Source organism: Salvia miltiorrhiza, chromosome 4, assembly GCF_028751815.1.
Source record: "Salvia miltiorrhiza cultivar Shanhuang (shh) chromosome 4, IMPLAD_Smil_shh, whole genome shotgun sequence".
Classification (NCBI taxonomy): Eukaryota; Viridiplantae; Streptophyta; class Magnoliopsida; order Lamiales; family Lamiaceae; genus Salvia; species Salvia miltiorrhiza.
This window is the reverse complement of record NC_080390.1, coordinates 51,763,447-51,778,176: the sequence shown is the minus strand read 5'-3', so window position 1 is coordinate 51,778,176 and position 14,730 is coordinate 51,763,447. Positions and strand designations below refer to the sequence as shown.

General features: G+C 39.0%; 2 protein-coding genes across 4 annotated transcripts; one reads left to right on the top strand and one right to left on the bottom strand.

Moving 5' to 3' along the window:
* Positions 1-5,116: 5,116 nt before the first annotated feature.
* LOC131020426 (NAC domain-containing protein JA2L-like) lies at positions 5,117-9,149 on the top strand. 2 transcript variants are annotated; one of them, XM_057949209.1, is made up of 11 exons: positions 5,127-5,761; positions 6,565-6,815; positions 7,094-7,250; positions 7,338-7,479; positions 7,601-7,644; positions 7,734-7,783; positions 8,169-8,206; positions 8,292-8,373; positions 8,471-8,511; positions 8,845-8,870; positions 8,990-9,149. In XM_057949209.1, the coding sequence occupies exons 1-8, from the start codon at positions 5,602-5,604 to the stop codon at positions 8,323-8,325; spliced, it is 876 nt and encodes a 291-aa protein (XP_057805192.1). In that variant the 5' UTR covers positions 5,127-5,601; the 3' UTR covers positions 8,326-8,373; positions 8,471-8,511; positions 8,845-8,870; positions 8,990-9,149. The 2 variants fall into 2 exon arrangements, with proteins under 2 accessions (XP_057805191.1, XP_057805192.1); XM_057949208.1 differs by lacking the exons at positions 8,169-8,206; positions 8,292-8,373; positions 8,471-8,511; positions 8,845-8,870; positions 8,990-9,149 and having other exon boundaries at positions 5,117-5,761; positions 7,734-8,091.
* A 545-nt stretch (positions 9,150-9,694) lies between these two features.
* Positions 9,695-14,498, bottom strand: LOC131020425 (5-methyltetrahydropteroyltriglutamate--homocysteine methyltransferase-like). Of its 2 annotated transcripts, XM_057949205.1 has the most exons (12): positions 14,410-14,498; positions 12,996-13,350; positions 12,818-12,905; positions 12,559-12,686; positions 12,072-12,463; positions 11,825-11,988; positions 11,589-11,669; positions 11,325-11,491; positions 11,135-11,240; positions 10,750-11,000; positions 10,444-10,645; positions 9,695-10,370 (listed from the first exon to the last, which is right to left on the bottom strand). In XM_057949205.1, exons 2-12 carry the CDS (start codon positions 13,343-13,345, stop codon positions 10,002-10,004), a joined length of 2,298 nt encoding a protein of 765 aa, XP_057805188.1. In that variant the 5' UTR covers positions 13,346-13,350; positions 14,410-14,498; the 3' UTR covers positions 9,695-10,001. The 2 variants fall into 2 exon arrangements, with proteins under 2 accessions (XP_057805188.1, XP_057805190.1); XM_057949207.1 differs by lacking the exon at positions 14,410-14,498 and adding an exon at positions 14,165-14,329 and having other exon boundaries at positions 9,695-10,645.
* Positions 14,499-14,730: the final 232 nt, after the last annotated feature.

Here is a 14,730-nt window from a genome sequence, read left to right as displayed (position 1 = left end):
ATCGTCGCTTACGTGAACCTAAGAGAGAAGGACAGAACTTACACTCAACGAACGTGATTGCCTCTCAATCCACGTTCAAACCAACAACATGAAACACTCCAACAGGCTGGAGTACAGATCAACAAACATGTAAAACAACAGCACACACTCACAAATTGTATACTTTCTAGATGCACGAAAAACTCTCACCAAGAAAAGAGAATGAACAGAAAAGCAGCATCCGTCTATGATCGACAACCTCTCATTAAATATAAAAACCCTTGCCAAGAAGAATAGAGCCCATAGACTGCCAGACCAAACCAACGCAGGGCCCATGTAGGGTTTTCATATGGCAGCGAGTCCTAGGGTACGAAGACACCCTAAAGAAATGGATTCTTCAAGCAAAAACAATATCTTAAAGATATCTTTCCAAAAAGCTTCAAAAACCTGCAAGGAAACAAACCAGGAAGAACCTTGCAACCGAACAAGCAACTCAACAAGAACGTCAGCTCTGCTCTGGGAACACCAACTCTGAAAACATGTACTTTGCTTTGGCGAGAACACCACGCCATCTCTGGAAACATCTACTCTGCTCTGGCGAGAACGCCAGCTCTAAAAACATTTACTCTGCTCTGAAGGTTTACTCTGTCATCTTCAGCTCAGCTCTGCTCTAAAGGTTAACTCTGTCATCTTCAGCTCTGCTCTGCTCTGAAGGTTAACTCTGTCATCTTCAGCTCTGCTCTGCGCTGAAGGTTAACTCTGGCATCTTTAGCTCTGCTCTGCGCTGAAGGTTTACTCTGGCATCTTCAGCTTTGTCAAGTTTGCTCTGCACAGACAGTCTGCTCTGCTCTGAAGATATACTCAGCCCTGGCACAACGACTTCAACTCTGGCACGATCTTGGCTCTGTTCGGGCTGCATCAATACTCTTAAAGAAACAACATATGGTTTACACAATGACAACCGAACATAGAGTAAAGAAATACTCTAACAATCTCCCCCTTTATCATTGGTGTAGACAAAAACAATTTCTGCACAACACATGAATGCACAGCAGAACCAAGTATGCAAAAACTCCCCCTTTATGTGATCGCTCCCCCTCAAATATATGCATAATAAAATCAACCAAGACTTCACCAACCAAGACATAGACATCAAAACCAAACCAAAACATGTATACTCCCCCTTTTTGTCACAACAATGGCAAAGGCCGCATATCCAATGGCATAGAAACGAACTTGTACTGGTACTATGGCTAGCAAAACACACAAAATAGCAAAGTACCCAAGTTTTCTCTTAAACGGATAGTCATAAGATGCAGAGCCCCAACTCTCCACGTAACTTCTCAAATCTTTCGGCATCCAAAGGTTTCTTCAGAATATCCGCTATCTGCCTTTCAGTAGGCATGAATTCTAAATTGAGAATTTTCTCATCCACCAGTTCTCGAATAAAATGATGACGAATCTCTATGTGCTTAGTTCTAGAATGCAGCATAGGATTCTTAGTGATGTCAATTGCGCTCTTGTTGTCACAGTACAGAGTATAATTTCCCAGAGAAAATCCATAGTCCTCCATCATATGATTCATCCAAATAAGCTGAGTACATGCACTACCTGCAACAATATATTCTGCCTCTGTGGAGGATAGTGAAACGCAGTTCTGTTTCTTGCTATGCCACGACACAAGATTGTTCCCTAGATAGAAACAACCTCCAGTAGTACTCTTGCGGTCATCAGGGCTCCCAGCCCAATCGGCATATGTAAATCCAACTAATGAAGTAGTGCTGTCCTTAGTAAACCATAAACCCAAGTTGTTTGTGCCCTTGACATATTTGATAATATTCTTAACAGCTGTTAAGTGGCTCTCATTTGGGCAAGCCTGATATCTTGCGCAGACCCCAACACTGAAGCTAATATCAGGACGACTAGCTGTGAGATAGAGTAAGCTCCCAATCATGCTTCGATACAATTTTTGATCAACACATTTGCCTCATTCATCTTTAGATATTTTTGTACTGGTGCTCATTGGAGTGCGCCGTGGTTTGGAGTTCTCCATTCCAAATTTCTTGACAAGGTTTTCAGCGTAGGTGGATTGGCTGACAAAGATTCCATCTTCTCCTTGTTTTACTTGGAGTCCTAGAAAAAATCGAAGTTCATCGAACAAACTCATGTCATACTCACTTGTCATCAGATCCACAAACTCTTTGATAAGATCTTGTGATCGTGAGCCAAAAACAATGTCATCCACATAGATTTGGATGATAATAATATCTCTGCCATCATGCTTGATAAATAAAGTCTTGTCAGATCCTTCTCTTTTGTATCCCTTAGTCAATAAGAAAACCGAGAGTGTTTCATACCAGGCTCTGGGTGCCTGTTTTAACCCATAGAAGGCCTTCTTCAGACGATAGACATGATTGGGAAATTTAGGATCCTCAAAACCTTTAAGCTGTTCCACGTAGACTTTATCCTCAAGGTCTCCGTTGAGAAAAGCGCTCTTAACATCCATTTGATATAGTTTGAAATTCATAGCACAAGCTAGAGCGAGCAGGAGACGAACTGATTCCAAACGAGTAACAGGTGCAAAAGTTTCTTCGAAGTCTACTCCTTCCACCTGTGAATACCCTTGAGCAACAAGTTGTGCTTTATTTCTGATAATAAATCCAGCTGGTGAATCGTGAATGAACGGGTGGTGATTTAATCGGTGAATTATGGTTGGATTACGAATTTTACCTAGTGCTTGAGCGTAAAAGTTGAGAGAAGAAGTTAAATTGCCGAGAGAGAATAAGATTGCTGTCGTATTAGTGAAGAGCACGTAGTACTACATAGGAGGAATGCATGGGGTATTTATGGAGTACAATTGAAGGGTAAAATAGTAACTTCGCCTTCGGAGTCATGCACCCCACGTGGTCGGGGGTATAGTAGTAATTTTGCCTGTAGACGAGCGATTCCTCTGCTCTGGCGTTTCCTGGGTAAAATGGTCACTCCTACCGCTGACTATCTTGCGTGATAAATCATTCCTCTGTCTTTGGTGATTCCTCTGACTAAGCCGCATTAGTCCATTCTTCTGGTGGAATCCATTCCTCTGACCCTAGTGATTCCTCTGTCCGAGTTCATTCCTCTGCTCCACATATATTACTCCTCATTAGGGCTGGTAAACCGGTCGGTTTTAACCGAACCGATTTACCGGTTAACCGGAACCGATTAAGGGCCATTTCCCTAACCGATAACCGAACCGATTATTGGATCGGTTAACCGATTAACCGGTCCGGTTAATCGGTTAACCGATTAATCCACAATTTCTCAATTTGTCCGAATTTAACTAGTTAATTCGGTTAATCGGTTAACCGGTTAACTGAATTAACCGGTTTTTATTTAAAAAAAATTCAAATTTGTAGAATGTGTTCAATAGGATTTGAACTCTTAACCTTTGAAAGAAAGAATAAGGTCTTATCCACTGCACCAACTTATAACTTATAATAATTTAGAACAAAATTTTTGTTATAGATACTTGAAATATTAATGTATTATTTAAATTAAAATATTAAAATATAAATTAATTAATTTAATGTAAAATAAATCGGTTAATCGGTTTAACCGGTTAACCGACCGGTTAAACCGATTAACCGATTAGTGATGAACACACTAACCGATAACCGAACCGAACCGGTAAAAACCGGTTATCGGTTAACCGAAAACCGGTTTTTTTGGTTCGGATACGATTAAAACCGATTAACCGGAACCATTTTACCACCCCTACTCCTCATCAGATATCTTTCCAAAAAGCTTCAAAAACCTGCAAGGAAACAAACCAGGAAGAACCTTGCAACCGAACAAGCAACTCAACAAGAACGTTAGCTCTTGAAAACGCCAGCTCTGCTCTAGGAACACCAACTCTGAAAACATGTACTCTGCTCTGGCGAGAACACCATGCCAGCTCTGGAAACATCTACTCTGCTCTGGCGAGAACGCTAGCTTTGGAAACATTTACTCTGCTCTGAAGGTTTACTCTGTCATCTTCAGCTCTGCTCTGCTTTGAAGGTTAACTCTGTCATCTTCAGCTCTGCTCTGCGCTGAAGGTTAACTCTGGCATCTTCAGCTCTGCTCTGCGCTGAAGGTTAACTCTGGCATCTTCAGCTCTGCTCTGCACTGAACTGCGCTGAAGGTTTACTCTGGTATCTTCAGCTCTGTCAAGTTTGCTCTGCACGGACAGTCTGCTCTGCTCCGAAGATATACTCAGCTCTGGCACAACGACTTCAACTCTGGCGCAATCTTGGCTCTGTTCGGATTGCATCAATACTCTTGAAGAAACAACATATGGTCTACACAATGACAACCAAACATAGAGTAAAGAAATACTCTAACATTAAGCGATTGCTAAAAAACGCATGAAAATAAATTGTACGGAATGCTAAAAAATATTTGCTTTAGGGGCTCCAGCCCTCGAACCCCGTGCAAATATTTAAGACGTCATAGTTTAACAAAATCAACCCTTAATGATGAATTTTGCATCCTGGATCCGCCCCTGCTTGGCAGTAACACTCAACAATTTGTTTTAGATGTTGGAACAAAATTACCAAATTGAGGCGAAGATTTAGTCGCAAACTGTCTTCCACGAATTGGATTAATCATAGAAACACTTGTATTTTTTTTACCGACTCAGAGGTTTCAAGCTTTTTTTTTTTTGAGCAGAAAAGGGGTAAAATCTATTAAAAAATAGGTACCAGTAGTACCAAAAATGAGAGTACAGAAGGAGAAAGTAGAAAGTAGAGGGTACAGACAATCACAAACCAAGATCCACCACCATCAACTATTCCCTAATCTTACTGCTACGAACCAACTCCTGAAGTCCGAGGATAAAATCGGTAAGTTGTGGACCGTCACCCAACTCCAAATTCTCGACTTGAGCTCTGCTACAATCTTATTTCTGTTCCACTTGCCTTGTTGAAATTTGCACTCATTTCTCATCTTCCAAATACACCAAAACAAGCTGGACCAAACACCGAGCAGAAATCGTTTATCTTTCTTGCAACCCAGATTAATGAAGGCGTTGAAATGATCTTTCACCTTGCAATGTAGTACCGTTTGCTTGCCTAGCCATGAAACAACATCATTCCACAGATCAAGAAACTTTTCGCACCTCAAAAAAAAAAATTGTATAAATTTATTACTTGTATCTGTAATCACACATGTCTCTGTAAATTTATTACTTGTATAAATTTGTAACAAATAATTAAAATTGAGCTGCCAACATGGCTTGTAAGTAGTCTCACAACTCCGGTTTTGGATGGCTCTGGTTGAATAAAAATAAGCATCACCCCTTAGAAATGTATCAGTTGATATTTAGCTTCATAAGAAATGTATCAGTTGATATTTACGAAATAGATTGACAGTTGACATACTATATATCTAATGAATTAATTATAATGGAAAAGGCGGGAAAGCCTAACTAACTCAAATTTCTTTCAGTTTTCCAAAAAATGCGAAAATATTTATCTGAACAGCTCTCTCCCTCTCTATAAAATGAGCAGCTGAGGCGCAAACTGCTCAAGTTCAACAAACCTCACTCCGCCACCACTTTCACATTTCAATTGTGCCGACACCGCCGCCCGCGACAGCGATAAAATGAGTGACTCGGAGAAGTATCTTCCGGGTTTCGAGTTTGTTCCGAGGGATAACGAGATAATCCTTGAATATCTGATGAAGAAGATCAACAATGAGGCGCTGCGCTGCAGCAGGATCTATACTGTTCAATTTTATGCTTCCACTCCAGATGATCTTTCTCGTAAATTTCTATTTCAATTTATATCTTCCTTTTTAAAATCATTTCTTGCTCCCTCGCAATTGATTATTACATAGTATATGGTTCGCCTCTTTGTTCAGATTAAGTTATGTTTTTGTTCAAATCAAAATCTTGTATTTGAGTAATTTCAGATCATAACTATCAAGAAATGTAGAATCTTATTCAACTTGACTTTCATAGTTTCATGCCTCTGATATATTCAATATTATCAATAAATATCTTGAATAAAATTAGAAATTTGTGTGATCATGCAAATAATTGACAAATTTCGTTACATGTAATATTTCATTTATTTCATCCATCAATGACTGTTTATTCTATTTTTATTTTTTGTCTTGATTGTATTAACGAAGATCATTGTTTCTTGTGAATCAATGTAGTCTTTAATCTGTTTATCCTCAATAGTTTCTGTTTCTAGGGAATCATGTGTGTATTTTCATATATATATTTTCATAATATGAAGACAAGACTTTCATAGACGAATATTGGGATTAGGGTGATCATAAAATCAAAAACTGAATTGTACATGACTTTATTAGTTTTTTTTTATTATTTTTTTTTGCTATAAATTGATTCTTTTTCTACTAATAATACGGTTAAATTTCTTACTTAAATCTCAAACTTTTTGGATAAAAATCACAATTTACAATGAATTTATAGAAAAAAGAAATATGGCTGCAAAATGGTAGTTAAACCAGTCCTAATAATTTTGATGTGGAGCTCGAATGAATTATAGTTTTTTTTAGCTTAGACTAGCCAATTTTGTTTTGCTGTGATTGGTGCAGAAAGATTTAGAGCAAGTAGAGACCAGTGGTTTTTCTTCACACTGAGAGTGGTGGACAGGGCGGTAGCAGGGGGTGGTTATTGGGAGCCTATTACCTCTGAAACACACATCATGCATAATGACGAAAGAATTGGGTCGCGCATTACGTTGGCCTACTTTGCGGGGAAACCTCAAGAGTCTACTGAGACTGATTGGTTGATGCAAGAATTCAGAGTAATGAATTCTAGTACAACACAACAAAACAGCATGAGAGTACGTATTTGCTTTTGTGGTTCTAGAATTTTATCCAATATTATGTTGTCTTGGTTATTATTTGTGTCATCTCTTATAAAACCAATTTCACATTTTCCTTTATTTCTGGTGAGATTTAGATGCTTGCGGCAGTTGTTGTTTGTCTTGTTCATTGATCAAATAGAGATTGTCGGAGTTGATGTGAAGTCGTATGTTACACGATGATCCAGTGTTTGGGGTACATTTAGTAAGATGTTAATCATGTAGCATCTCTTTCGATCACATTGGTGTGCATGCAGTTGGATGAATGGGTTGTGTGTAAGGTGTGCAAGAGAAGTGGAAATGCAGGCCGTAGAATGATGGCTGATGTGGATGGAGAGGATTACTACACTGACATGGAGTTTGACTCTGCATCCACTACCCAATCTAACCTGACAGGGGTTGACTCTGCATCTAGTAAGTGACTCTTCTCCACATGTTTCGGCGTTTGGCCCTTTTTGCACATGTTTGAAATAACAGATTCATTTTATGTTTGTCTCACAGCGTTTGAGATAACAGATTTTGACCCTTCTACATCTAGTGGTAGCACCAATCTAGAACAGAATACAGTTGGAAATGACAACAAAGCCAGCAAAGCTGCCAAGAACCAACATGTTGAAAGCTCTCATCTAATTTCAACTGCTAGGTTTTAAACTTTTTAATCCCAAGATTCTTGATGTAACGTTTGCTGTTGAATGTTACTTGGTGAATCGGTTCAAAATTTTAGATTATTGTTTTTCACTTTGTAGTTCCAATGTTCTTTGTAGGTCACTGCCCTCTTACCATCAACAAGTTCCCAGTTTTGCATCTGGTAAGTGACTTATCCATTTATATTTTGGCATTAATCTCCTTCTGCTTGTGCTGTAAACAAACTGATTCTGTTTTATGTTTGTCTCTTAGAATCACACTATGGGACGGAGGATTATCACAGTCAACTACAGGTGCAGCAGGCATGCTTTCTTTCCTTCCCATTACATTTGTTGTACCCGTTGTTCGACTCTTTTCTTAGGGAACCACTCGAAATACGAACATCTGATTGTTATCCAAGTTGCCTATTCAGCAACTTTTTCCTGCTACACATCTGAGCACTTATTTTGAAGTAGAATTTCCATTTGTTTAGGTCACTATGACTATGAGAAGATCACATCATCTAACAGTAAGAAAATGTGTGTAATGGAGGCTTTAGAAAGGAACAGTTTACAAATACTTGTTTGTGTTGAAGTTCTGTTTGTCCAAAAAAGGAACAGTTTTGTCTTTATTTTCTTTCGAAAAGCTTTTGAGTTTTGATGTTATGTGAAAAACAACTAAAATTCACCCTTATACCGTTGTATTCAGGGACATGATCAACTCGATGTGGAAGTGGAATACGCAAGGTCTAAAATTTTTTAAGCTAAAGGAAAAAGTTTCCTACTTCAAGTGTCAAATGTTAGGCATTAATTCGCGATATTCATTGTGTAGTTCGAGTTCTTCATCCTGTGATCCTAGTCCGTAACCACTCCCCTATCATCATCAACAAGGATCTGCCTTCATATCATATCTGGTATGCGACTCTTCCATGTATATTTTCGCTTTAGGCTTCCGTTTGCTTGTTCAGAAGGGGACCTAACCAGCCAAATATTGTTATGTTTCTTTCTCAGAATTAGTCAATGGGATGGAAACTTATTCAGCTCATTTTTAGGTAAAAGAGTCTTCCTTTTTTGTTGATACAGTTTATGTGGAACTCATCCTCCTATCTTGAATACCTGATTGTTGGCCTGCTCAAATTCAGTTGTATCCAACTAAAACATATTAGGATCATCATATAACAACTCGAATTTCAGTTGTCGGAACTACTCTTTCATTATAAGATGATCACACCATCTAACTACTCGAATTTGAGTTTATTGGATAGATTTTATCTCTTCTTTTTTCACTAAGCTTGAAACTGCGAGTTGCATATATGACCATTGCATCTGCCAGAACTTACGATTTCAGTAAACTGAAAATGTTCACTTTTTTGTTGTAATTGCAGGTGAAGGGATAAGCTCCATATTAGATGTGAGTGAATCAGTTGTTTGATTAAAGGCTAATCAGTTTTGACAGTACTAATTATTGCTCATAATGGCACTTGTTTTTTGTTTTTGTTTTTGTTTTTGTTTTTGTTTTTGTTTGTACAGATTGAGGAATTGTTCGGTAATACGGCTGGGGGTTCATAAAAAAAACCACATTAGATTAGGGTCTTAGTTCTAATAATCAGAGATTAGTTCTGTATGGTTACAAACTCCAGTTACAACACGGTGAATCATGATTTTATAAGAGTATAGTATGTGACTTGAAGATTCCTGCTTACACTCATATTTGTTTTATCTCTTTTTTTTTGGGCTCGTTTATTTTTATTTTGCATTATAAGATAAAGTTTGATGTGTTTAATTGTGATATCTTTGTTATATAAAATATCAATATCATATTTAATAGAAAGTATTAGAACATCTATAATATATAATTCATTGTTCGATATATTGAAATTATATATAGAAAATATCACTATTTAGTAGTAGAATGCATTGACTATTGAGATTATATATAACATTCAATTTCTAAAATGGCCTTGTAATTCCAAAATTGAACTGATGTGAACATGGTTCATTTAGTCTAATAATAAAGTAGAATATATTATAATTACTTTCTGCATTACATATGTCAGTATAATAGATAATCTCATAAATATGTATCGGCCACCTCTCGAGTATTTAGATGACATGCATCATTAAGAGAAATAATTATTTAAATAAGTTCTTTGACTTTCGCTGTTTCCATGATTGGGGCTTAAAATCTTTTTTGGTTTAAAGGTTTGAGAACTCAAAAGTTAAATAAACCCAATATAACCAAATGAAAGTTCCGAGATCTGATTATTTATTGAGTAATGCAAATTAGAGCAACAGATAGTAGTTTTGGGATACAACGACCATCTTTCTAAAAAGTTGCCGAGATACAAAAAACACAAAATTCTTTCAATTTCCCACGAGGATACACTCAATATTATAGTAAACGAATTCCTAGAAAGACAGAAATATACTTAAAGAAAGGATGGAAAGCAAAATGCCACCTAGAAAATGATCTCTCATCAGGGACCAAAGTTATTTCATAACAATACTCTGTTTAGCTTAGCACAACCAACCCATCGTAGACTCATTTTGCACTGCCAAGCTTGGCTCGGAGGAGCTTGGCAGCAGAAACCATGTTCTCGAGGGCGGGCTTCACCTCTCCGTATTTGCGAGTCTTGAGACCGCAGTCTGGGTTCACCCACAAGATGTTGGTCTCAAGGACAGCAAGCATCTTCTCGATCCTGTCCGCAATCTCCTCCGTAGATGGGATTCTCGGGGAGTGGATGTCGTACACACCTGGCCCGATTCCAGCTCCGTACTTGACTCCCTCACGGAACACTGACAGCAGCTTCTCGTCTGAACGTGAGTTCTCAATTGTGATCACATCGGCATCCATGTTGATGATGGAGTGGATGATGTCATTGAAGTTGGAGTAGCACATGTGGGTGTGGATCTGTCCATCAAAATAACCAACAAATTAGTCCATTCAAGGAAATGTTGTGTGAAGGACAAGAGACGACACACACCTGGGTAGTATCTTGAACTCCCACGTTGGTGATTCTGAAGGAGTGTACAGCCCAATCCAGGTAGAAAGCATGCTCGGATTTGCGTAGAGGCAGCCCTTCTCTCAATGCAGCTTCGTCGATTTGGATCACAGTAATACCGGCCTTCTCAAGATCCTCGACTTCATCCTTAATGGCCAAAGCAATCTGATAACAGGTCTCGGATCTGTGAACCAAACCAAACCAAAAGGCTATCTTTAGTATATAACAGGAAAAATAGAAACACCCATCTCTCTCTAAGAAACATTTTGCGGTAGTGTTAAACATTACCTGGGTTGGTCGTTTCTCACAAAAGACCAATTGAGAATGGTAACAGGGCCAGTGAGCATTCCCTTCATCGGGCGCTTGGTCATGCTCTGGGCAGCAGAGGACCAGTAAACAGTCATTGGGTTGGGGCGACTGACATCACCATAGATGATTGGTGGCTTCACACATCGAGATCCATATGATTGCACCCAGCCATTTGCTGTGAAGGCAAAACCAGACAGCTGCTCTCCAAAGTACTCAACCATATCGTTTCTCTGGCGATTAGACAACCAAAAGATACAAAATAATGTTAAAACCAAACACTTCAGTAGCAATATTCTAGCTAATACTCATGAACCAAAATGTTAAGAACAATTCTTTTCACAGAATGGCCTTCAAATTGGTTCACCTCTGGCTCTCCGTGAACTAGAACATCAATGTCAAGCTCTTCTTGAAGCTTGACAACCTTGCTGATCTCCTCCTTGATAGCTTTATCGTAGTCCTCCTCAGAGATCCTACAACCAAAATTTGAACCATTTAGAAATGGATTTGAATGCATTTTGAGATTGAAAAGGAAAATTTAAGCAAACGAGACCCACTTCTTGGCCTTGTATTCACGGCGCACTCTTCTGAGTTCCACTGTCTGTGGGAATGAACCAATAGTGGTGGTTGGGAGGATTGGAAGGTTAAGCTTCTTCTGTTGAGCATCAAGTCTGGCACTAACGTTTGTAGCACGACGATGGTCAGAACCCTTCAATGCAGCGGCCTAGTTGAAGAATAGAAGAATGGGTGGCATGAACACAACAGTTTTAGCAGCAGGACACATAAAAGTTGAAGTGACAATTATGAAGATTCACACTTACAGCCTTTTGGACAGCTTCATTGTTCACCCTAGGTGAGGATTTCCTAGATGCCTGAGCAGCAGCATTGGCAGAGAAGTATGCCTGAATGACCCAAATGAGCATGAGTACTATAACTAATATCAAGATGAATACATAATGTGGAAATATTTATAATCTACTCATAGCAAGATTTGACCCCCCCCAAAAAAACAGTAGTATGCCTCTCCATTCAAATTCAGAGCTTAGGAATCACATACCTCATCCTTCTGACCAGTCAATGCCTTTGCCAAAGCATTTACTTCAACAACCTTTTGAGCTGCAAATGCGAGCCATGATTTAATTTCTTGGTCCAACTTAGGCTCATTTACCAGATCCACTGCAGTGTGGAGAAGTGAGCAGGAGGTCGACACAACAAGTTTGTCTGCACGTGGAGTAACACAATCAAATTATATAACAGCCTTGAAGAAAACTTAAAACCTTGTATATAGGTGTTCGCCAACATACCCTTTCCCACTATGCTTTCAAGAGACTGCAGGGTGGAGAGGGATGCTGCCAGATCATTAGCCCAGATGTTCCTTCCATCAACAACTCCAGCAAAGAGGTATTTTCCAGATGGAAATCCACCCTTGATTAAATCAAGGGTCTGGGTTCCACGAACCAAATCAAAACCATAACCAGAAACTCCACTCAATGAGGTAAGGATTTTGAATGCAGCCGCAGGAATGTCAGCAAAATAAGTCTCAATTAGAACATCAACGCCAGACAAAGATGATTGAAGGTCAGCATATGCCTTTGTGAATGCTTCCAACTGGTGAGACTCAAGATCCTTAACTAAGGTGGGCTCATCAAACTGAATCCAAGATGCACCGGCTGCTTTCAGCTCAGCAATAACTTCCCTGCCAGGATTTTGCATATTAACTCCAAAATGCTATAATGATCTAAAAGATGAGAGAATTATGATACGAGAATCATAGGGTTAATATTTGCTTACTTGTAGATTGGAAGAATTTTGTCAAGAAGGGAAAGAAGAGGGAAAGTTTTCTCAACACCCTTGGCAGGTTTGGAAAGCAATAAGTATGAAACAGGACCAACAAGAACTGGAACAGTATCAACACCGAGCTGCTTGATAGGATAGAAAATGCATCATCAGATGGCAACAAACACCATCGAGAACATTTATACTTAATATAAATATTCATTATTGATTATGAATCTATATATAATTACAGCAGAAATTACAGAGTTCATACCGCCTTAGCCTCTTTGTATTCATTAACAGCTTTGTGAGAAGCATAAGAAAATTTCACATCAGGTCCCAATTCTGGGACAATGAAGTGGCTGTGCACAGATAAAGCAACAAAATTAGAAAATAAACATCAGAAGTGTAAGGAAACTTAAGTTTTTCTCAGAAAATTATCCATCACTTACTAGTTGGTGTCAAACCACTTGGTCATCTCCATAGCAGGAACAGAAGCATTTCCTCTGGCCATGGAGAAGAAAGTGGAGAAACCAATCTCTCCACCAGTCCAGTTGTATCTTGGGGGAACAGCACCGAGCATCGCAGTTGTGTCAAGCACCTGATCATAGTATGAGAATGTGTTGCTGGGAATGTACTTGATCCCAACATCAGACATCTGCTTCCAAATGGATGCTCTGAGGTCAGCTGCCACCTTTTCCAAATCCTCGGCACTACTCTTGCCATCCCAGAAAGATTCCAGAGCAAATTTGAGCTCTCTCTTGGGGCCCATTCGGGGGTATCCAACAATATGGGATGCCATTTTTTCTGTGATACCAAATTCAATCAGTCAAATCTCATAAAAGAATAAGATAGAACACGACTTTTCCAAATAACATGCAGGGGAGGAGGGGAGGGTGACTAAGCACACTCTACAGGCATTCAAGTTGAAATTGTTCAGCAAAAGGAGCTGACTTCTTCATATCAAATCATATATAACGTATATGAGATCTCAGTGATCTATGAAGTACTGAACCTTCATTTGCCACATTACTCACGTGCAACTGATCTGTATCATTATTTCATGGCAATCGAAGCATATGAATTCATGCATAATAATTTCCATGATTAGCATATTAACACAAGCAGATCAAAAGAGGAGGGCATGTTTCACAGTAACACTAGCAGATCAAAAGAGGACAGTCACTCGCAGATCAAAAGAGGAATGCATGTTTCACAACTAGATGATTAGAATGAAAACATCACAAATAATTGAGCTTTTAGTTTGTGCAATGCATGGCCTACACTAACCAAGCGCTTAGATCCACAACTTGAAAATAAATAATTCCAGATCCAAAGACGGGGTCACGAATCACGATACGGATTTATAAAATGAAAGTGTGAAACAATTAACTGTCCATTCATCTATGATCTAGTCCAGATCCAAAAGCTTCATTTCTAAATTAAGATCACAACCGAATCACCTCCCCGCCGCCCAACGTTAACTCGTTTTCAAATGCCATGCCATCACATTCGTAACATATCCAAGTAAATCATACAACAAGCAGCATGCAGCGGTGATGCTTATCAAAAAAAAAAAAAAAAAAAAACAGAGCAAAATTAAGATCACGGAAAACTTCACCAGATCAAGCAACCAACGTCGGAAAACAGCGATTAGAATAGATCTAAGCGAATCAAACAGAAACTCCAAAACAATCAATTATGAAACCAAAATTGCTGAAGAGCTAGATATGGATGAATGAGCGCAACAGATGAACAGAGACAGCAGCGGCAAGCAAAAGAAGTATTCTCACCAAAAACGAGAATTTATCTAATCATGAAGCTAAAATGAATGGCAGGTACACTATGGAAGCGTGGAAAGCGTACCCTTGCGAAGGGAGCGGCGTAACACAGATATCGGTTTCTGGTAGAGAGAGAGAAGCGAGACGCGAGCTGAGGAGACGGGCGAACGGGCTTATTTATGGTAGGCGAGGGAGGTTTTGGGAATTTGGCGGTTGTTGCTGTTGCTGTTGCTGTGCTGGTAGATCTTCAAAAATGAAAATACTATTTTCTGATTATCTTTTTTACTGTTTTGTAAATAATTATATTTTGGAGAAATTCTGAAGGGAGCAGGTGGGAGAACCACGCGCGCGTTTAAGAGCGTGGATCCACGCGATTAGTTGGTGTGTTTACCAACCCCCGATAATG